Here is a 21,926-nt window from a genome sequence, read left to right on the forward strand (position 1 = left end):
GAGAGAAGTCAAAGAATGACCAGGTACGAGCTGACAGGAAGACTACAGTAACTGCTCTTTATCCAGTCTTCACCTGTTTCAGTGACCCTGTGCCCACCGTAGCCGCCGTTACTGCTCTTGGCTGGCAAGACGTGAAACCCGACGTGTCCGGTCGTGACTCAAATACTATGGCAAGAATTAGTCTTCTATATAATCTTTAATAGAAATAAAAATGGTTAAACCCAAACTGTATTAAAGGCTTTACCCCTGGCTGAAATCAGGTGCAGGTGTGTTTTGTACTGTAATCCTGCTTAAATCAGACATTATTGTCAGTGACCTAAGCCAAAGCAGAGCTGCTCCTTCCTTTTCCCTCTGGGAATTTCTCTGGTTCGCCCATGGCTTTACAGTGATTAGGTGTAAAATGAAACAGTCCCTCTATCCTTTAGCAAATGTGCTCTTTCAAAGATACAGAGATCTCTTTGCTCAAAGAAATCTAGACTGGAATACAAATACTGTTGTCTTTTCACCTGAACGATCTTAGTGCCTACAAATAAATGATCCATTACAGCATACTAAAGTGCACATACTACAGAAATGCAGAATAAGTAGGTAATGCAAAAAAAAAAGAAGAAGAAGAGAAGAGAACTATAAACCTAGTCTCCAGCACAACTTTTATGTTCTGAGACACAACATGAAAATGACACGAAGCGATTCGATTAAATCATTTGAGATATATAAAAGAAGTCTTAACGATTTTTAGTTTAATCAGTCACTTTAACCACCACTTACAATACTAGGGGGAAAAAGGCATGGCTTGTACTGCTCAGTCTGAAAATGGTCTTGTGTCCACATTATCTGATTTTTCCTTCGCTACAACAAAGCCGTCTGGATCTGACAGCCTCCGAACATTTGGTTGTTAAGTCCCGTTTGAACCAAGTACTTCTGAATTTCCTCTGCATTTCTGCGATGTAGACAGCGCACCTATCTCCTCTCTTTGCTACTGTGACAATGACACATGCTTGGGAACTCGCGTTTGATGGACACGGTCGAGAAACAGCGACGCAGGATGCTTAGCAACAGGTGCTGCTTAGCAACAGCTTTTTGGTCCATATGTTTTCTCATGCTGCGATTACAAGGCAAATGGCTTGTGAGAAAATGAAAAATGTGTGTTCTAATGACTTGTTTATGGCACACGGCCTAATGTACTTCTAATTGAAATTGTATGATTGCTGTATACAGGGATTATTTTTAATTCTATTCGTATACAATATGCATTGTATGGTGTGTGTGTGTGTGTGTGTGTGTGTGTGTGTGTGTGTGTGTGTGTGTGTGTGTGTGTGTGTGTGTGTGTGTGTGTGTGTGGTCGTGTAGGAGCGGCAGCGTAAGTGGACTGACTTTGAAGCTGATGAAGACCTCTGTGATTGAGATGCTGGACACACTGTCTGATGATGATTATGTAAATGTAGCACAGGTAAGGACACACACTTACACACACACACACACACACAGAGCATGAAGCAAATTTTACCTCCCTAACTGTAAAGAATTTAAATACAGGTCGGTTTTCACACAGTCCACATTAATGACAGTACTAATAATGACATTTTTGTGATGTTGTATGATTTTGCACTAGGTTGCACATTATTCACTTTATGTGCCTAGGACAACTACTTTTCAGTCCTTCAGATGTGTGTTGTCTTATTTAGCACCGTGGTTCTGGAGAAACATTAGCTCTATACGGTCGAAATGACAATAAAACCCTCTCGACTTAACTTGACTTGACTTAAACAAGTACAAAACAACTGTGTAGTGTGTGTATTCAACACTGATGTATATACAGCTGGGTCCATAGGTATTTGGACAGCGACGCAGTTTTCCTAATTTTGCCACTGGACTCTACTGCAATGGATCTAAAATGAAACAATCAAGGTGGAAAGGGGAGCCTTTAGGGTTTAATTCATGAAGATAGTGCATTATTGTTGCATGAACAAAAGTAATCAGACAGTTGAACGATAAGCCGCTTCATGGTCAATTGTGGCCTGGCTCCTCATTGAGAAGGTCAAAAGATCGGAAGCTGAATTCAATAAGCTGTGCATGAGAACTCTGAATGTGGGGACGGAAGGGAAGGGAAGGGAAGAGAAGGGAAGGGAAGGGAAGGAAAGGGAAAGGAAGGAGACCATCAGTAGGATGAAATACAAAAGTGACAGCAGAAAATTTAGCAGTGGTCAAATCAGCAACACAAAAAAGACTTGGAAGACCTCCGTTAAAAGGCATGATTGAAGAATTCATTCCTCGGAAAAGATAAACCCTTTCACAACAACTTACTATATGTTAAAAATCATTCTTGAGGAGGAACCAATCTGTGGCTCTGACTGACTGTATTTTTGTCTCAGCTTTGACCGCACAACGTGAACAATGTAATCTGACACACCACAGTGCACACTGCTGCCCTTATCAAAGAAACTCAGGTCTTAAACCCGTATTAAAATGTGTGTACGGTATGCGTCTTACTTTCTTTATATTCACAGTCATGCATACAATGAAATGTCAACACTGTGCAACTTTAATATACGAATCGCCTTCCCCTTAACCCAAAAATGTCAGTCCATTTGCAGCTTGACCTTCAAAGGAGAAATGACTTTAAACAGTCTCACAGAAAAGCGTAGAACTAATCATAAGTATGCACAAGTAGCTCTTCTGTAAAACCTAGTGTTTACTGTCACACACACACACACACACACGCACAGCACACAGAGCAATGCTCCGCCTCATGTAGCAGGTGTTACTGTGCAGGTGAGTCAATAAGAACTGACAGCACTGGAGCTACACATGAGCACACACACAAACACACACATAGACACATGAATAGAGATCTGCTGTCTTCTGTGCCGAAAGAACAAACAGACACGTCTTTTGTGATTCCCATTTAACGTGCTTTACATGCAATTGAGGGTGTGAACTGATTCATTCACTTTTTCTTACAGTATAAATAAAGTAACTTTTTTTTTTTTACACCAAATCAATTGTGACTGAAAGCAGAATGGATTATAATGGTATGATGCTCAGATCTAGGTTGCATGGCTTTTTACATAAAATATTCAGTCTTTGGAAGAAATCTTTTTAAATGTTTTTTTTTCTTTAAAAGATTTTTCTACCTCTCACCATCTCTTTTCCTCTTTCGGTTATAGTTTAATGAAAAGGCAGACCTCCTGGTCACGTGCTTTAAAACGCTGGTCCAAGCGAACGTGAAAAACAAAAAGATCTTCAAAGACAAGGTGATGAAAATGGACGCGAAGGGGACGACGGACTACAAATCTGGCTTCCAGTTCGCCTTCGAGCAGCTGCTGAATGTAAGATCACACACTTTCACACACAGACACATACTGTACATACATCCCTTTAAGAAAGTTTAAAAGTTTAAGAAATGGAACTTTAAAGCATATTATCTTTAGATAGTATTTAGAAAGATAGTAGTTCTCGTGTGCCTTGGAGCAACCTTTAAACAGTTCCATCCACAGACTTCTGACCAGAAATCACTGAACCCCTTGTAGTTTCTATACTCTACATTTACATTCCCAGTGATGCCACAGTCAACTGTGGCCAGGAATCAAGAGAGCAAAATTGTCCATGCCCTCTGGGTGCGAGGAATGGGAATGCACACCCTCTCTGCCTGTCAATCACAACAACGCTAGCCAATCACAGGCATCTGCGAGTTAATGTATGCAAAAGAGTGTAGATAGTGCTTTACATGACACAGAGGAAGCTGTCATGCGGTATGATTAAAGTACCAGGTGGAAATTAGTGAAAGAAAGGCGGGCGAATTTTTGTAGAAAATTGTTCCGTTTATGTGTTATGTAAGAATAAAGTTACTATTATTGAGTGGGGGGTAAAACGTTGAAACTTGTACTTGATTTCTTGAGGGTGTAAATGCCTTAAAAGCATGAAATCTTTGGATGGAACTTTTTGTGGTCCCGATTTATATCAAATTTTCACAGCGTTACACTCTGACTTTCTTAGATACCGCGTGTGAGTGTGCGAGAGAAAACATGAACTTTTGTTATTTTGTGCATGTCCAAATAGCATCGTGTTTGTGTCTGTGTACATGTATATGTGCAGGAGGATAGGCGTCTGAGCTTGCATCATTGGTGCATGTCCACAAATCCGTGTGTGTGTTTTGTGAAACCTGGCTCTCTAATAGACGCTGATGGTATGATTGATGAGAGCGGCTGCGAGGAGATGGGCTGCAGACGCACAGATGAATTTGTATTCTCTGCCTGTTTGACAGAGAGGGAGAGCGAGCCAAGCTTTCAGCCTCACTTTGCGCTCTCCTTAGCGCCCTCCAAACTCAGCAGTCACTCTAATCGGAGCCCAAGCCAAAACTACTAAAGCATTTTAATCATTGCCCGCTGCGGCACACGCTCCTGATTGGCGTAAAGGAAAGCAGACGAAATGCGTAATTGCAGCCGTATTATTTATCTTTATTAGAATCTTGTCAGTGATGCGGCATCGGGCGAATGTCAATGACAGCCGTGATTGGACAGGAGGGAGAGGGGAATTCTGGATAGCTCTTTAGAAATAGGACAACGGGCAGCAGTTGGGCACAATTGCAGACATGTGATTAGAAACACACGCACTGATACTCCATCTTTCTAATAGACTGAGGGAGAGAATGATAAAACATTGTCATTACGATGCAGATGTACTCGAGTGTACAGTCGGTTGTTTATCTAGAGAATGGAGTCTATATTATTATTGATAATTGTTTTCCAATTTTACCTTCTTTTTTTTTTTCTCTCTCTCAGGAGACCAACGCTCCAAGGGCAAACTGCAATAAGATGATAATGATGTTCACTGACGGAGGAGAGGATCGAGCTCAAGAGGTCTTCGAGAAGTACAACTGGCCCAATAAAACAGTGAGTTTAGTGCTGCCAATCAATCCAAATGCTGAATCCCCTCTCCACATGTCCTTGTGTTGATGAAGCAGTTCAAAATAATGCACAAAGAATGTCTAGAAATAAGCCACTCCGTCCTGCCTCTCAGTCTAAGACCTAAGGATTCTCATATAGGTTTCTCTTCAGATAACCCTTTGCACACACTTTGGATATTTTAGATGCTTGACCGTTGTTCAACAACCTCGATCAATCCCAGATCCATCCCCATATGTCTTTATCATGCCTTTACATTTGATGCAGAACACAAAGAATATTGGATATTAGGTTTAACCTGATAGTAACAGTTCTACAACAGTATAGTACTTTATAGTACTTTAGTTTCAGTTCCGAGCCTTATATTTAAGACTTTTCTGTTCACACAGGTTCGGGTTTTTACCTTCTCTGTGGGGCAGCATAACTACGATGTCACACCATTGCAATGGATTGCCTGTGCCAACAAAGGTGAGTGTTTATTGTTTGTTGTTTCTCACAACTCACCATGAACCTCTGTTGACTGTCCTGACTACAATTATTTGACTAAATATTAGTTCTTAAGTGTCCGGCATCCCAAAGGTTTAATAATCGATCTCCTCTGGAGTTTATTCATCTTCAGTAACACTTTATCCTGGTCAGGGTCATGGCGGATCCGGAGTCTATACCACGAACACCTAGCACAAGGCAGGAATGCACCCTGTATAGAACACCAACACACCGCAGGCAACCAACAGCACACTTATTCTCATTCAGGAGCAATTTAGCTTAACCAGTCCACCAGTATGGGCTTGTTAATGTAAATGTAAATATATCCCACTACAGTCCATAACAAAGCAAGCTGCTTATTAGGCAGCACGTTTCTGTTACTATGAGCAGACATACAACGGACAGACGTACAACAATTTTGACAATCCTAATGCATCTGGGCCAACAGGCAGGATTCAGTATTTTCTTGTTCCTGTTTCTGCTTCTTTGATTCCCGTTCTATTCTTTTACACCACCTTTTTCTCAGTGGCTTTTTTTTTTTACATCGCTTCCTCGTACTTAGAACTCTCCTAATGATCATTACTCATCCAGTTCTCTGATTAGTCAAATGCGAACAGTGCCAAAGTGCTCCAGCAGCCTCTCCCCCAGAATCCCACCAACCCTCCTGCAAGTTCCTAATTAATTAGGCAAAAAGAGACTAGCTTTCCGGTGATAAATTTGACTTCCCTCCATCACGCACGCAAGCAGCTCTGACTTAAGGATTAGCTTTTCGAGTGGCCATGTTGTACTACTCTAATGGCATGCGTGAAGGGGACAGGGGATTGGCACAGCACAGCAGGCACAGTGGTTTTTCCTTAGCCTTTCTCTGAGGACTTGATTTCCCCCTTTGCCACAGTGCACGCTGCTATCACAAGACTGCAGAGGAACATGCTTGACACACTCACAAAGGCAAGATGGTGCCACCGCTTCCCTTTGGTGTACAAGACACTTGAGATCACGTGTCCTATCAAAAAGCATGCAGACACAAACACATTCTCGCCAGAGCAGAAAGCGAAGGCCCTTCAACCTACACACGCTCTCTCTTCCTCATATCTCTCATACACATGCAAATGGTCTTTGACAGGTTGAGAGGTGTACTGGCAGAGGATTGCTCTGTGCATGTCTGCTTTGTAGAACATATTGAATAAATGGCAGAGTGATGTATTCACTTAAGTAAAGAGGATTGTAGGTAACAATATGAAACACGTGTTCGACACAATTCATGTGTGTTATCGCAGTGCCCGGTGTCCCGCAGAGAAAATGCATCCTATGGCTAAGGCTGATCCCAAGCCAGCTCTTTCAAATCATTCATTTATTTGAGAAGATCTTTTTACACTCTTACATTTGCTGAACAATTTAAGACAAAAAAAAACAAAATAAAAAAAATAATAAATTGTGACCTGTTTACTGAAAATATCTCAAAGAAAAATCATTCATGTCAATCAGCAGCGTTCTACAATGCTTACATAATTAACAGGACGACGAACACTTCGGAAGTGTTTTAAAACGAATGTCATTAAAAGTACATTTTTATTATTGTTAAAGTGTGGATTAATTAAGAAAAAAATACACTCATTGTATAATATTGTAATCCTGTTGCTGTGCCACAAACATGAGAAGAGGTAAAAGACCTGTATATGTGCATTTTAATTAGTATTCATCTGAATATTGAATTTTATCATAGAGAAAACATTTTAATACACATGCCACCCTTAAATTATCTTATAGCATGGATCATCTTTTTTGTCACTAAACAGAATAGACTAGAAGGTGTAACACCGTGTGTGTATGTTAGACATTTATGTTAGTAAAGGACTGCCATATCGAGCTCTACTGAATTTTAGTGGGAGCAGCGCAATACATAATCTCGTGCAGATACAGGTGAAGAGCTCCAGCTAATATTCACACGAAACATCAAAATGAAGTCTGATCTCTGTGACTGTAAGCATGAGATGGATACTGGTGCCAGGGATAAAATAGCCAGACTGGTTCAAGCTGCCAGAAAAGTTATAGTAAGTCGTGTAATCGCTCTTCACATCCGTGATTGCCAGAGAAGCATCTTAGCATGCAGAAAACTTTGAACGCTGAGGTGGATGGGCCACAACAACAAAACACTACATCAGATTCCACTCCTGTCAGCCAAGAAGATTCACCGAAACTTGATTTTTTTTCTAATCTCCAGCTGTCCAGTTTTGGTGAGCTATGCTTGGGTGACCAGAGTATATCCTTATTCAGTGTTTGGTGAATGCAGAGATGCCTTGCTGCTCACCACAGTTAATAAATACGGTTTATTTGGGTTACGTTTTATACAGCCGTTCTTAATAAAATGGACAGTGAGTATAATAAGATTCATATTATTTTTACTATAGAAATAGCATGCTTTTTTTTTATTATATAAAATTCAGATATTTTGCAGCACTGAACCAGTTCATAATTTTTTATTTACATTTGTGTAGGTTTTGGTGGTATTTGGGTATTTGTTTAAGGCCTATTGACTGGCCATAATAGATGAGTTTGGCGTAAATAGGCCTTCTTTACTCAGTACAGGTACATACAGGAATTCTTGCCTGTGGTAATCACACTGCACATGCGGCAGGTAGTGATAAGGCAGAAAAATGCTGAAGAATCTTTGCTATTCATTTTGTGACATGACAGCTGCCATTCCAGGGCATTTCATTCCTGCCATCGCACGGTATTTTAGACGTGAAACAAGATACGATGCACCTTTAGTTAGGGCTTTTTTTTTTAAAAGTATTTTTAGTAAATAAAACTTTGTCTGTAAATGTGTGTGACCGGAACAAGAAGAATCTCATCATGTAGGGTGATGGACATCTCTTGGTTATTAACATTCTGCTGCTGGTGCACCCATTTTGCAGCTCGTTGTGCAAACACTTCTCACTTTAATAACCTACCAAGCTGGGCTTATTGACCCTGTTAGTGTCTCTCCGTTTAATCAGCCTAATCCTAAGCTTCAGCATGCTCAATGACCTACACACACACACACACAGACGCAGTCACAGTAGAGTGTCAAACAAACAGACACCAAGAAGGACATTTACTCCCTTACAAAGCTTCCTGACAAACACTAACACTTTTTTTGCGAAATGTAGATTGCTGTGCACAATGAAATAATCCTTGAATAATGACAAATCTGTTTATCACTGATATTATTTTTACATGCCACCTAATCAGTTCTCTAATCAGCCAATCACGTGGCAGCAGCAGCACAATGCAGAAAACCATATAGATACAGGTCAAGAAGAAAACGTCTTGATCTTTTTAACTGTGATCGCCGCATGGTACCAGGTTTGAGTATTTCAGAATCTGCCGAAGGTCAAAGGAATTTAACAAACTGGCTGTAGCTGCCAGGAAGAACATAGTACATTTATATAGAATAGAACTCAAATATTCTATACAACCGTGATGAGCTACAACAGTCAGCAGTCTGCTTTCTTTTTTTATCATTAAGTGTGAAACGTATACACATTGCCATCATTATGTGTTCACTAGGCATATAGAACGTAGTATCACGGCACAGATATTCATATCACAGCCTTTTTTCCCCCCCTCAAGACTGTACCATTACCTTATCTTCTTAATTCACTTTATTGCTTCTGATTGTGTCGTTCAACAGGATACTACTTTGAGATCCCATCCATCGGAGCAATCCGAATCAACACACAGGTTGGTTGTTATCATTTTGCACGTGTCGTGTTTATGGTATGTTTAAATAATACGGTAGAGAGAAGATATTATTCCGGTGCAGACCTCATCCTTATGCTACGGTGATTTTACAGCCTTTGAACACACAGTAACACAGATTTAAATTACATCGCCTGTTTAAGTCTCAGTGATTTAAAGCATTCTAGCTCCAAATCCAATATGTAACTGAGGGTTACATATACAGACAAATACAACCTTTAAACCCGAAGGTGATAATGTTATCTCATTCCGTATTGAGTAGCACCCACTAACCACTGTGATCCCCCTTCCTCTGTTTGTCTCTGTCGCTCTCAACACACACTTATTCAGTTCCTTCTCCTGCTTCCAAACCACTTTACACTATCTTCCATATGTTTCCACATACACTCCACATCCTTCTTCTCCTCCCCCACCACCTCACCACCCACCGACCGAACTAACCTCCCCTCAGGCACATTAATCAGCATCGTGAATAGACTGTCAGCTGTTTCATTAGACTGAGTGTAATTTTATTCAGAGACCTGCCACTTATTCTAATAGCCTAGCTGAGGCAGGTGTGAGCGTGACAGGGTGTGTGCGTGTACAGCGTGCGTGTGTTTGTGTGCGAGAAACACACCTGTGCACCTCATGACTGCCTGTTCTACTGTCACATTTTGTTACGATGGTGGCCTACACACATCACCAGACACAAAGCTAGTGCCAGTGACGCATTCAACCACTGGGCTCTGAATGATATTGGCAGATAAGTTAGTCACCAGTGACGTCTGGTTTTGTTCTCTTGTCTTTTTTTCTCCCTCTCATGCTGCGTCTCTTTTCTCTTTCCCTTATAGTGTCATTTAGGTTGTATTGCAAGTATGTTAAGCAAGGTACTTTTTACCATTTTAACAAAGAAGTGACAGACCCTGTCAGTAGCCAGTGGCAGGATAATGCTAGATGCTGCTGTGCGAAGATTATATTGATTCTTGTACTTCTCAACACACAGACTTGCACTTCCACTGCAGGCATACAAGAGATAAATGATGCTTTACTGCATATTATTTCCATCATGTACTGTCTTATATTAAAGCTAGAGCATATCACCTTTTGGTTAAAAAAAGTAACACTGATGAGTCAGTAGAGAGGAAAAAAAATATGCTAAAATATTCAATATTTCAAATATTCCTACATCGCTGCGAGCCGTCCTGAAAAACCAAACATATTAATTCAGCGTCAGAGCCGCAGGGTCAAATTTTGAGGCAGACTCATACATCAGGACGAATGAGTCAGCATGGCGTGAACTTACAATGCAAAAGAAGGTCATGCTGCTATAAATGACACTATTGTAAAGTCAGTGTTAATGTATAGACATCCTAAGAGGAATTTGAACATAGAGGATACCCCCAGTCTCCAACCACACTGTGGCTAGACTACACAAAATTAGAAATGTGAAACTCTTTTGTACAACGGATTTTATGTTGCTTTCACACTTCAAATTAAAGTGGAGCCAAAGACGAACACAGTTCGTGACCATAGATTTTGGTGTGGCAAGATGACACTAATAATGGCACTAATAATGACACAGCCTCAAACTAAATTAATTCATGAGGCTATCACACTTGACTTATGCTTTAGGCTGCAATTCAGTGAATTTTTAGAATAACCTTGTGATAGACAGCTAAAAGCTGACAACATCCAGTTATCCAGCATAAAGTTTAGAGTGTATTTAGAAGTCTTTTTTTTTCAAATGTATTTTCTCAAATACATCTCATGTGTTCTAGTCAACAGGGCTGCCTGTCCATGCTTTGGGGAAATTAACACTTTTTACATCCCAAATGTTTAGTAGAAATTCGTGCTTTCGTACCCTGAGATATTTTTATGCTATGCCAGATTAGACACACCAACCCTAGGAACATACAACAAATGTACTCTTGTAAACAGTCCCCATGATTAAGGCTTATATGCTCTTTCAATATTCCTGCTGATTTTCTGACCATATAGTTAAGGATATGTATGTGTATATATATATATATATCTCAGGATATACTATCGTTCTCTTTCACACGTTCTTGTTTACCCAAAATGCAACAGGAAATATATGATTGAAATCACAACTTTTCTTCTCATCATAGATTGAAGCTGTCAGTGTCACTTTTCTCTACATCTGTCTCTCATGTTGTTTTTTCCCCCCATGCATCCAAATTAGAGAGAGAGAAAGATTATTTCCTGTCTCCTTCTGCCGCACGATAATGTCGGATAGTCTACCTGTCATCCTGTCTGATGAAAGACCTCCCTATGGGGCATTAAACAGCATTTTAGTGAGTTAATAATAGATTAGGTCATGCTTGTCAGCACCTCCATGTTACAACAAAGAATAAGAATATATAAAGTGGAATAAGAGCTATTATTAAGGCTTTAATGTTCACACAGCACTTGTTTCCCGCCTTTAGGGTCAGTGAGTATCTCACTGCTGGTAAAGCAATCAAACTGCTTCACACGAGCCTGTTTGTCCAGAGCGCTTATGTTTAGTGAAGTGTGAACAATTTTTTTTAGGGGTTGGACTGGTACAACTGGTGACATTATATGAAGCACCTAGAGATGTACCAGCTCCAGTTGGATTCTGCTTCATAAGGATTTGGGCAAGATGCCAACTACACGTGGTCTACATCAATACACAATTGTTGGACCTGTATATGACAATAGAAAGGATATTATTTATAATAATACTCTCCATTGTTTATAATCATTTATAACTACACCTCCAGTGTCACCCAAATGGGGATGAGGTTCTCTTTTGTGTCTGGTTCCTGTCAAAGTTACTTCCTTTTCCATCTAAGGGAGTTTTTCCTCACCACAGTCACCTCAGTCAGCTCAGGCTTGCTCATTGGGGATAAATACAAACACATTTAAATATAAATCTAATATTAACCTTGAACTTTTGTGCAATATTTCTTATGATCTGTAAAGCTTCTTTGAGACCAGACCACTGGAATTAGCTCAACTTTGTGTTACCAGAATCAGTCCTCAGTGTGGACTCAACTGTTGCCCAAGTGTGAAAGCACCAATTAAGCCACTGTAAACATTGTTGTCTATCATGTTAATATCTCCTAGACCTAGCCATTGAAGGAGCCCTGCCTTTCCCTTCTCCATTTTTTTTTTTTTTTGGGGTCATGAGACATTTTAGCTTTATATAATGGGTAATAAACAGAATTTGAATTCATGGATGCTGACAGTATATTGATCAGATCATGTGTTTTGTGTGAAATTGTGGACACCTATTTAATGGAAATTTTCAATTTTTAAATGTTGTTATAATGACCTAGTTTAACAAATTTTGTGGTTTTTATCCTTTTCCTGCTACTGAAATAATATCAGTTTAATCACAATAATTAATTCATGTAACTAGCAACATCTGTACACCTACTACTTCATGCAGTAATCTAAACTAAGTCATGTGGCAGGAGCACAATGTGTCCAATCATGCAGATACAGGTCAAGAGCTTCAGTTAGTGTTCGCATCAAACATCAGAATACAAAGTTTGATCTCTGTGACTTTAGTCATGGCATGGATGTTGGTGCCAGACAGGCTGGTTTGTGAATTTCTTCCATTTTCACACAACCGTCTCTAGAGTTTACACAGAATGATGCAAAAATAAAAGGAAATCAAGTAAGTGACAGTTCTGTGGGTGGAAACGCCTTGTTGATGGGAGGGATGAGAAGAAAATGGCCAGATTGTTTCAAGCCAACAAGAATACAGTAACTGAAATAATCAAATAATCACAGTAAACAACTGCGATGAGCCGAAAATCATTTCAGATCACAAAACATTGAACTTTGAGGTGAATCAGCCACAACAACAGGAGACCACATGGGATTCCAGTCCTGTCTGAGGCTACAGTGGGCACAGACTGAAGAAATATACCATCTTCTCTACTAGCACTAACATGGTCAACACTGATCTAACTCAAATATTGTCTGAGGTGTGCTATGACTTTTATAAGCGATCGGAATTCCCGGTACGGGAGCTCAAAGTGGCTTTTTTTCCCCATAGACTTCCATTATAAATTTTGGAGGTTTATAACTCGGCAAGTTTTCAAGAGATTTACACCGAACTCGACCAGCTCCTTTAGCACCCTACTTCGGACAAAGTTGTATTTCAGTAGCAACTTTTGTCCAAAAGTGTTGGCACCCCACCGGGTATTCACGTGACGTCACGTGTAGCCCCGCCCCCAAAATAAGCGAAATCAAAAAGTTAGCACAACATGGACATGTCATATATCAAAACACTCAGCACGATGAGGGGATCTTGCCACGTGCAAGCGCCATTCACATTTTCTTCAGGAAATGTACATTCTAGTTATTATTATTATTGTTATCATCATCACTATGCTATGCTGTGATTTAATGGTTATTCTAAACCTGCAGTACCAAGTCAGATATTTTTATGGGATTTCTTTTTATACTTTCTCTGCATTTAACTCATTTATTTGCTCATTTTCTCTCATCAGGAGTATCTAGATGTTCTGGGAAGGCCAATGGTGTTAGCAGGCAACCGGGCTAAGCAAGTTCAGTGGACCAACGTTTACCAGGATGCTCTAGTAAGGAAGATGAGCAACACCATGATTATCTGCGCATATAGTCCATCTAAGTTTACTGGATAGATTTTTTTTTTAAAAAGTAGCATCTGTATATGGGAAAGTACAACTGTTTCCTTTATCTAGAATGATCAAATCATTCTAGCCAGATATTAAAAAAATGTATTTGCTAGCATAGAGTGTAGATTACCTTCCTGTTTGAGACCAAATGCAATCAATACATCCAGAAAATCAATATGCAATCTATAAATAAACACATTTAAAGAAATAATGCACTACAATAAAAAAAAGATTCAGGACTAATGGACTCACAGACTCATTCACTCCTTGATGATTTCACACCTCTGATTATGTTATTCTTGATTATTATTGTTACGGTACTGGTTTAACAAACCTAAATAACATTTGACTTCTCTCTGTCTGAAAGAAGAAATTGATTTTTTGACAAAGGTAGTTAAATATAAAAAAAGATAAGGGCGTGGTCTTATTTTAGCTTTATCGAACGCCTGTATTAATTCAGTCATGATTGTCATTTATCCAACGTATATATTGTTTTGTGTAGCTTTTTTCTTAAATATCACAAATCTGATTCAAGAATCTTTACATCTGTGCTAGAATGTAGTTTGATGGAAAGATGTGATTTAGTCAGAAACTGAGTGAATAAAACCTGCTTTTCAGGGACTTGCAGGTTAGGAGCAATACCATTGGAAAAAATAAGCGAATAAGACACAGACTATATTTAATCTAGTTGCAGTCCTATATGAGCAGCCACATTTGATGTTATCCTCATATTGTTTGCCATCTTGTTCCACAATTGCACAATTTAAACTATTTTGTTATTTGTTTTTACAGCAATATAAACGTTTCTGTTTGTAGTATAATTACAATGGAGCTCTGCATCTGTGTCTGATTTGCCCACTGTTCCTTTTGTTGTTTCTTCTCGACAGTAATAGGCTGACTTCGGTTTTCACCTCTCTTCTGCCATCTTTTTTTTGGTGTTTTGTTTTACTGCCATGCTCTTTTCTGCTCAGTATGATTGTGAGAATCTTTCCACTTGCTGTTGTCTGCTTTATGTATTAACTCCCATTAGACCCCTTGTGATTTGTTTGTGCATGTAGTCAATGCACTGTGAAAAGTAAATATGCTCAATTTGCGAAAGATCCATTTCCATTCAATCCGTTTCTGCATTTGCCTTTTCCAGAGATCAGTCGGTTTTGCAAGTAAGATTTATCTCCTGTATTTTTTATTTTTTTCTAGGGCTTGGGTTTGGTCATTACTGGGACAATGCCGGTCTTCAATCTTTCTACTGATGGGGACTCAAAGGTTATTTCTTGATGCTATCATTAATCACTCAAAATAAGTGGAAAAAAAACAATTTTTGCTCATTTCCATTTTTAATGTGTTCATTAACAAATGTAAAAAATGAAATAAAATCCAGACAATATGATGTGTGTCATATAATGTAGTCAGGTTCCTTATTATTCTCATAACATGTTCAACATGTTCAGCTTGTGTTTCCCAGCTCAGAATATCATACATTAACATAACATAATGAATCTTTCAACGTGAAAAGCGAAAACTTGATTTTGATTAGAGTATGACATTGAAGACCAAGGACATTTGAGACATGGTGCCCCAGTCCTGCTTCATATAGCGATTCTGCCACCTTGTGGCCAAATATATTTTAGTTTCATCTCTTCATCGATCTTTATATTACTGTGTTTTGCAGAATCAGCTTATTCTGGGAGTCATGGGTGTAGACGTAGCACTTAATGAAATTAAGCAGCTCACACCACGGTATAAAGTAAGTGATACCTATCACAGAAACACACACACACACACACACACACACACACACACACACACGCACACACAGTGCTTTACGTTGTGAATGTGTATGCATATTGTGTTTTCTGTTTACAGCTTGGTGCCAATGGTTACGCCTTTGCCATAGACCCCAATGGCTATGTTCTGCTGCACCCAAACCTACAACCGAAGGTAAGAAGAAGACAAAACACGAAAAGTAGCTTAATGCTACATAGTGTTATGAATAGATGTAAGTTCTCCTATAAAGATAGTCTGTGCTTTTTTTTTTTTTTTTATATATATATATATAAAGCCGACTGTGATAGTCTCTACTCGACTTCTTTTCTACTTTTCAGATCATTAATTTCAGAGAACCAGTTACACTTGACTTCCTGGATGCAGAGCTGCCAGACAGCAACAAGGAGGAGGTAAAACACGCAGGCGGTGTTATTGCAACAGCCACACTCTGTTAAAAAATGTCTACGATGTGCTTCTGTGTGAGCTTTTCATTTGTATGAGTCGGTCGACAAATGAAACAGAATGAAATCAATTATAAAAAGCGACCTTCTATTTCATTGTCTCACAGATCCGTCGACAGATGATTGATGGCAAGTCAGGTCAGAAGAAAATCAAGACATTAGTTAAATCTGTTGACAAGGTATGGCACCTACAGTACTGTACACATACTCCAAACTGACACATTCCCCTGAACACCTCCACGTCCATTTCATATAGTTACGGACATCATCATCGTAGAACCGTAAAGCTGTCAAAAATGTTTCATTCATTTTAATGTTGGTTTTCATATCATGCTGTAGCTTGTAGTATGTTGAAATGTTACGTCACATACTGCATGTGGGCCAGTTTCTAGTGAATGTGCTACTAACATATTTATCACCATGCAGTTCTGCCTTAGCTCACATCACTGAGAAGCCAATCTTCTTTCTCTTGTGGTGTTTGTAGTTTCCTCAGTTGCCCGTTATATGACTGCAGTGTCAATATTAACAGACACCAGTTCTTCAATCGATTGCAACACACACAGGCTGCAACCGGTTCATGGCTCTATCAGGGCTCGGCAATACAAACATATCACTGTTGTGACCTGAAATCAGGAGATTCAAAAATTAGAAAGGGTTTTATAAAGGTTCAGCAATTCACAAGTTTATTTTATTAAGTTATAATTGCTCTGAGGCACTGCGCTGATCTTGGTGCTCTGAACCTAAGAACATTGACAATTCATAATATTTTGAATCTAGTCCAATTTATCTATTATGTTGTATTAAAATACTTCAATAAACAGTAAGATAAGCCAAAGCCTATTTAATTATCTATTTACAGATTGTTTTGCTTTCTTTTTAAAAAAAATTGTAAACTAATCTGCAAGTAGGACAAAACCTAGCTTAAAAGTAGAATTTGCCTAGAAAACAGGTTTATTTTAACTTACTAAGATGACATTTTTTGCAGTGTGCAGTCTATTAAGAGATTGGTACTCTGATTGTTACCCAAGGTGCACACCAGCATCCTCAATGTGATGGTGCTGCTTTTTTCCACTTAATAATAATTTTATGCACTCTTTTGCAAGGAGTGTAAAAGTTTTTGAGTGCTTTTTAGCAGATTGAAATATCATCCTCCCCTTCCTGGGCAAGACAAGTATTGGAAAGAAGATAACTGAGACAGCACCGTTTTATAGGCTGCACACAAGCTAATGGCTGTGAGGTGATGACTTTGCTAATAGTACTCAGCTAGGAAACGACAGCTAGGAATAGTCCGCCTGCTTAGGTGGAGAGTCTGAGAGTCTGCTAGGTAAGGAAGGAGAACAGTAAACACTGGCCAGTGAAATCCTGTATTGTAGTGATAGGTGGCAACAATCCGATATTCAGAATTAATATGAGTCTAAGACGTGCAAAAATTGTGGAGAAATCGTATCAGATGTCAAATCTTATAAAACTGCAAGAAATGGAATTGGAAAAGAAATATATTTTATTTTGAATTCTTTCAGTAATTCTATTGGGAAATTCTTCCATATATTTTTTTATTATTATTGACGTAATTATTATATTTATACGTTATACTTTCTATTATATCTGATGTATCTGAAATGGAAATGGTTTACATGGGTTAAAAACAGATTCTTTGAAATGCACCAGCGTGGTGTTTTTTTAACAAAAACAATATGGATGTGTATCAGTATGAGAAAAGTAAAAGTGGTATCATGCCATGTCTGATGTAACAAGTAACGCTGTACAGAAGGCTTCTGTATGAGGGCTTGTTTTCTTTCTTACAGCGATATGTTGACCAGGTTACGAGGACTTACACATGGGCACCAGTAGATGGCACAGACTACAGGTAAGGACAAGCACGATGTTAACTGGTTTGCTCAATAACACATCATCGTCAGTCTACTGCTTCGAGGACTCCTGAAGGTGTCTCTACAGAAGTTGTTTCTACAGCAGGATACAACAGCAGCCATAATGGGGGAAAAATCTAAAACATCAAAACATTATTTTATCAGAAAGGGATTTATATGTATTTTTTGGACATCAGTGTACCCTAGTAATTGCTGGTGAATGGTGTGCTGCACTGCAAGAAATATGAAAGCAAGTGAAAACATCCTGAATATCATAACATTTCTGATTATGAGATTATTATGGAATCAAATAGAAGATTAGTCGTCCTGTTTTACAGTACTGTGCATACGTTTTAGGCAGGTGTGGCAAAATGCTGTAAAGGAAAGCGTTAAACATTTATTTTCATAAATGAACAAAATGCATATTTGGTGTGACCGCCCTTTTGCCATCAAAAACAGCAGCAATATTTCTAGGTACACTTGCACACGGTTTTTGAAGGAACTCGGCCGGTAGGTCGTTCCAAACATCCTGGAGAACTAACCACAGATCTTCTGTGGATGTCGGCTTTCTCACATCCTTCTGTCTCTTCATGTAATCCCAGACACACTCGATGATGTTGAGATCAGGGCTCTGTGGGGGCCGTGATATCACTTCATGCTGGTTTGAAGGCATGCAAATAATTTGAAAAATGACACCAAATATTGATTTGATTTAGATTTGTTTCTTTTGTTGGCTCACTTTGCATTTTGTAAATTGACAGAAATAAGCACTCATTATTTATATGTCTGAAAGCATTCTTTGTTTACAGCATTTTTTTTTCCCACATCTACCAAAAAACGTTTGCACAGTGCTGTAGATGCTTTTTATTTTACTGGGACAGCATGTTGCTTCGAGTCTGTAAAGTCAGTCTTTATTGTGATTGTGTTCCCTGTTCTGCAGTCTGGGTTTGGTGCTGCCCACATACAGCGAGAACCACATCCGTGCCAACCTCAGCGATCAGATCCTGCAAGTCCAGTGTAAGTATTAAAAAAAAAAAACAAGACAGCCCGGAGTCTGTCTTTCCCCTCTCCTTCAGGTGAACCCCCTCTTCTCCTAACCCTCCTAAACCCCACCTGACCAGGTGAACTAGCAGCATCGGCATGACCAGCCCAAACATGGATTCCCGAAAAAAATGTCCAAGGACTGTCTGCTTTCCTCTCTTCCTCTCCATAGACATTGGGGATGGACAAAAAAGAATGGAAATATTCTTCTGTCGTCCCTCCCCCCCCCTTTATCACACCCCCCCCCCTCCTTTTTTTCCTGTCCTCATGCTGTTCTGTACTGAGGGGATTTTTCTTTCCCCACAGGGTTGAAAAGAAAAACCCCTTGCCAAAAAATGACAGAAAGGTGAAAGCTGTGGGTTTTATTGTGTTACTGTGTTAAGTTGAAAATAATGGTGACCATTATTTTTCTTTTGCTCTCGCCTCTTCTCTCTCATGATGATGATTCTGAAGCACTTTAACAGCTTTATATTGTTTGTATGGGATGTGTGAAAAGAAACTTTTCACTTCCCCTGATTTCCATTTTTGTGTTTTTCTTTAGTTTTTTTTTATGATTTATATTTTTTTCTGATTTCTGGGAATGCTAAATGTATTGTGTTTTCTGTAATCAGCTTTGGAATCATTTATGCAACAAAACATAATGCTCCATGATGGGCATTTGTTCAGCATTGGAGATGGAGGTTATTTTGTGGGTCTCTCTCGTCCTTTCTCGAGAGAATAGAAGAGAAGAGAGGAGAAGGAAAGAGAAGAGAAGGAAAGAGAGAGAGAGAGAAAGAAAAGAGACAAGAGAGAAAGAAGGAAAGAGAGAGAAGGAGAAAGAGAGGAGAAGAGAGAAGAGAAACTTGAAAGAAGAGAAAAGGACAAGAGCAGAGAGAAGAAAGAAAGACGAAAGAAGAAAGAGAAAAAGGAAAGAGAGGAGAAATAGAATAAATAAATAGAAGAAATGATAATTAAAAATATATAAATAAATAAATAAAAATAATATATATATTAAATATATATATAATAATATATTATTTATATATATATTATCTATATTACTCAAACATATAATAAATACCCTAAATACTGATCTATATGATAAATCACTTTATCTCTATCTCCTATTATCCTAAATTTCTATTCTCTCTCTATATTTGTCTAAACTCTAATCTATACCCTCTTTTCTTTCTCTCTCTGTCTCTCTCTCTCTTTCCCTCTCTCTCTCTCTCTCTCTCTCTCTCTGTCTCCCTCTCTTTCCCTCCCTTTCCCTCTCTCTCTCTCTCTCTCTCCCCCTCCTTTTCTCTTTCTCTCTCTGTCTCTCTCTCTGTCTCTCTCTCTGTCTCTCTCTCTTTCCCTCTCTCTCTGTCTCTCTCTCTTTCCCTCTCTCTCTCTGTCTCTCTCTCTGTCTCTCTCTCTCTCTCTCTCTCTCTCTCTCTCTCTCTCTCTCTCTCTCTCTCTCTCTCTCTGTCACTTGACCCAGTTGCTCCTCTCCCCCTTCAGCATATACTCGTACGTGTTTCTAATTTTGTTTCTATTGTTACATTAGTCATGACTGTGGCAGTGTGTTCTGAGATGTCTTTGTGTAAATTTCAGCCATGTTGTTTGCCGGAGTTTGATGTTTGCTCTCTTTTAGTTCATTTCGTTCAGTTTCATGTTCATTTCTCTTTTTTTGACTCACTTGATTTTCCTTCTTCTTAAAAAAAACAATATTTTTATTCAAAAAGTAATTGAATAAAATATTGTCTGTGATCCCCCTTCCTCTCCTACCCAATTCCCCCTGTTTCTTTTCTTGCTCACTCCTTCTCTGACGGATCCGCACAGTAAAAGACACCACGGGCAAGTATACTCCATATTGGTCCACCTCCTCCTCCCTTATTCCCCTGTACCCTCGTCCCCTTGTTCTCTTGTCCTCCCCACCCCACCCCACCCCCCCGCTGACACCCACCTTCACCTGTTCCAGCCTGCTTGCCTCCTCTGTTCCCCTGCTGGCCTTGCCTTCAAGACTCTACTCTTTCACTTTCTCTTACTTTACCTCACTTTCCACTCACCCACCCTCCTGCTGCACGCACACATTTCTCTAGCTCAACACTCTTGCTCATTCTTTCATTCCTTCTTCTCTCTCTCTCTCTCTCTCTCTCTCTCTCTCTCTCTCTCTCTCTCTCTCTCTCTCTCTCTCGCTAAACCATATTCAGATCTCTATCACTTGCATCCTGAAAATAAGTAAATATAATGTTCTGCACATATCACAAAAAATGTTGTATTTCAGCACCCCCTGGGGCATTTCTGTTTTTCTATCTCTCCTGTTTTACTCTCTCTCTATCTTTTACTGTGTTATTCATGCCCTGGATTCCACAAAGTCTCTGAATTTACTGTGAATTCCCCTGGTTTGAGTAGAAGAGCAGTAAGAATAGGTGTGTTAGTGTGTCGCTAATGTAGCTAATATCAGTTAATCAGATGCAGACAGGTGCAGGAGGTGAATCTCCGTACTACAGGATGAGACTGATTAAAAGAGTGATAAATTAAATGATCACCAAGAGGGCGCGCTGTCTTCAGGACTGAACTGTTTCGGCCACATTATACCCCTGGATGGTTACAAATAGCAGATGAGATAAAAGTCATGCCAAAATCTTTCGGATTATCAAGCGACATCGTTTCAACGTCCTTGAGACATACATTGCATATCACATATCACACTCAATATGAAATGCCTTTTGAACCTGATTATTTAAATAGATCTTGCACTTTAACCTTTAACAGGTAGTAGAATAGTAAAATAGCTTTTGAACAAGTTTATTAATTTCGATTCGATTTTGTAATGTGGACTAAGTAGTCGAGGGAGGTGAATGAGGAGGCGTGAGGCAGACGAGGTTAACTCTACAATGAGTTTTGACATTTCAGCGTGGCTCTGAATGTTCATTTCTCTAATCGCTCCGCTCTCTCTCCTCCCTTTTATTACTTCCCGCGTTCGGCCACTCCTCCGCTTCCACATACCCCCACCGCCTGTCTCAGGCTGGGGAGTCGTCCGGCCTGCAGCTGATCCCCTCGCCT

General features: G+C 39.3%; 1 protein-coding gene across 2 annotated transcripts in view; it reads left to right on the top strand.

Moving 5' to 3' along the window:
• cacna2d2a (calcium channel, voltage-dependent, alpha 2/delta subunit 2a) overlaps window positions 1–21,926 on the top strand; it is a 209,966-nt gene that overhangs the window by 171,317 nt on the left and 16,723 nt on the right. The window contains exons 10-23 of one of the 2 annotated variants that reach the window (XM_027147165.2): window positions 1,351–1,450; window positions 3,168–3,329; window positions 4,782–4,892; window positions 5,294–5,372; window positions 9,064–9,113; window positions 13,616–13,705; window positions 14,960–15,025; window positions 15,432–15,506; window positions 15,626–15,700; window positions 15,865–15,936; window positions 16,095–16,166; window positions 17,793–17,854; window positions 18,796–18,872; window positions 20,700–20,714. In XM_027147165.2, the coding sequence (XP_027002966.2) occupies window positions 1,351–1,450; window positions 3,168–3,329; window positions 4,782–4,892; window positions 5,294–5,372; window positions 9,064–9,113; window positions 13,616–13,705; window positions 14,960–15,025; window positions 15,432–15,506; window positions 15,626–15,700; window positions 15,865–15,936; window positions 16,095–16,166; window positions 17,793–17,854; window positions 18,796–18,872; window positions 20,700–20,714 (1,106 nt within the window). The remainder of the gene's footprint in view (window positions 1–1,350; window positions 1,451–3,167; window positions 3,330–4,781; window positions 4,893–5,293; window positions 5,373–9,063; window positions 9,114–13,615; window positions 13,706–14,959; window positions 15,026–15,431; window positions 15,507–15,625; window positions 15,701–15,864; window positions 15,937–16,094; window positions 16,167–17,792; window positions 17,855–18,795; window positions 18,873–20,699; window positions 20,715–21,926) is intronic. The other variant, XM_027147166.2, reaches the window with a different exon arrangement.

This window comes from Tachysurus fulvidraco, chromosome 5, assembly GCF_022655615.1.
Source record: "Tachysurus fulvidraco isolate hzauxx_2018 chromosome 5, HZAU_PFXX_2.0, whole genome shotgun sequence".
Taxonomy (NCBI): domain Eukaryota; kingdom Metazoa; phylum Chordata; class Actinopteri; order Siluriformes; family Bagridae; genus Tachysurus; species Tachysurus fulvidraco.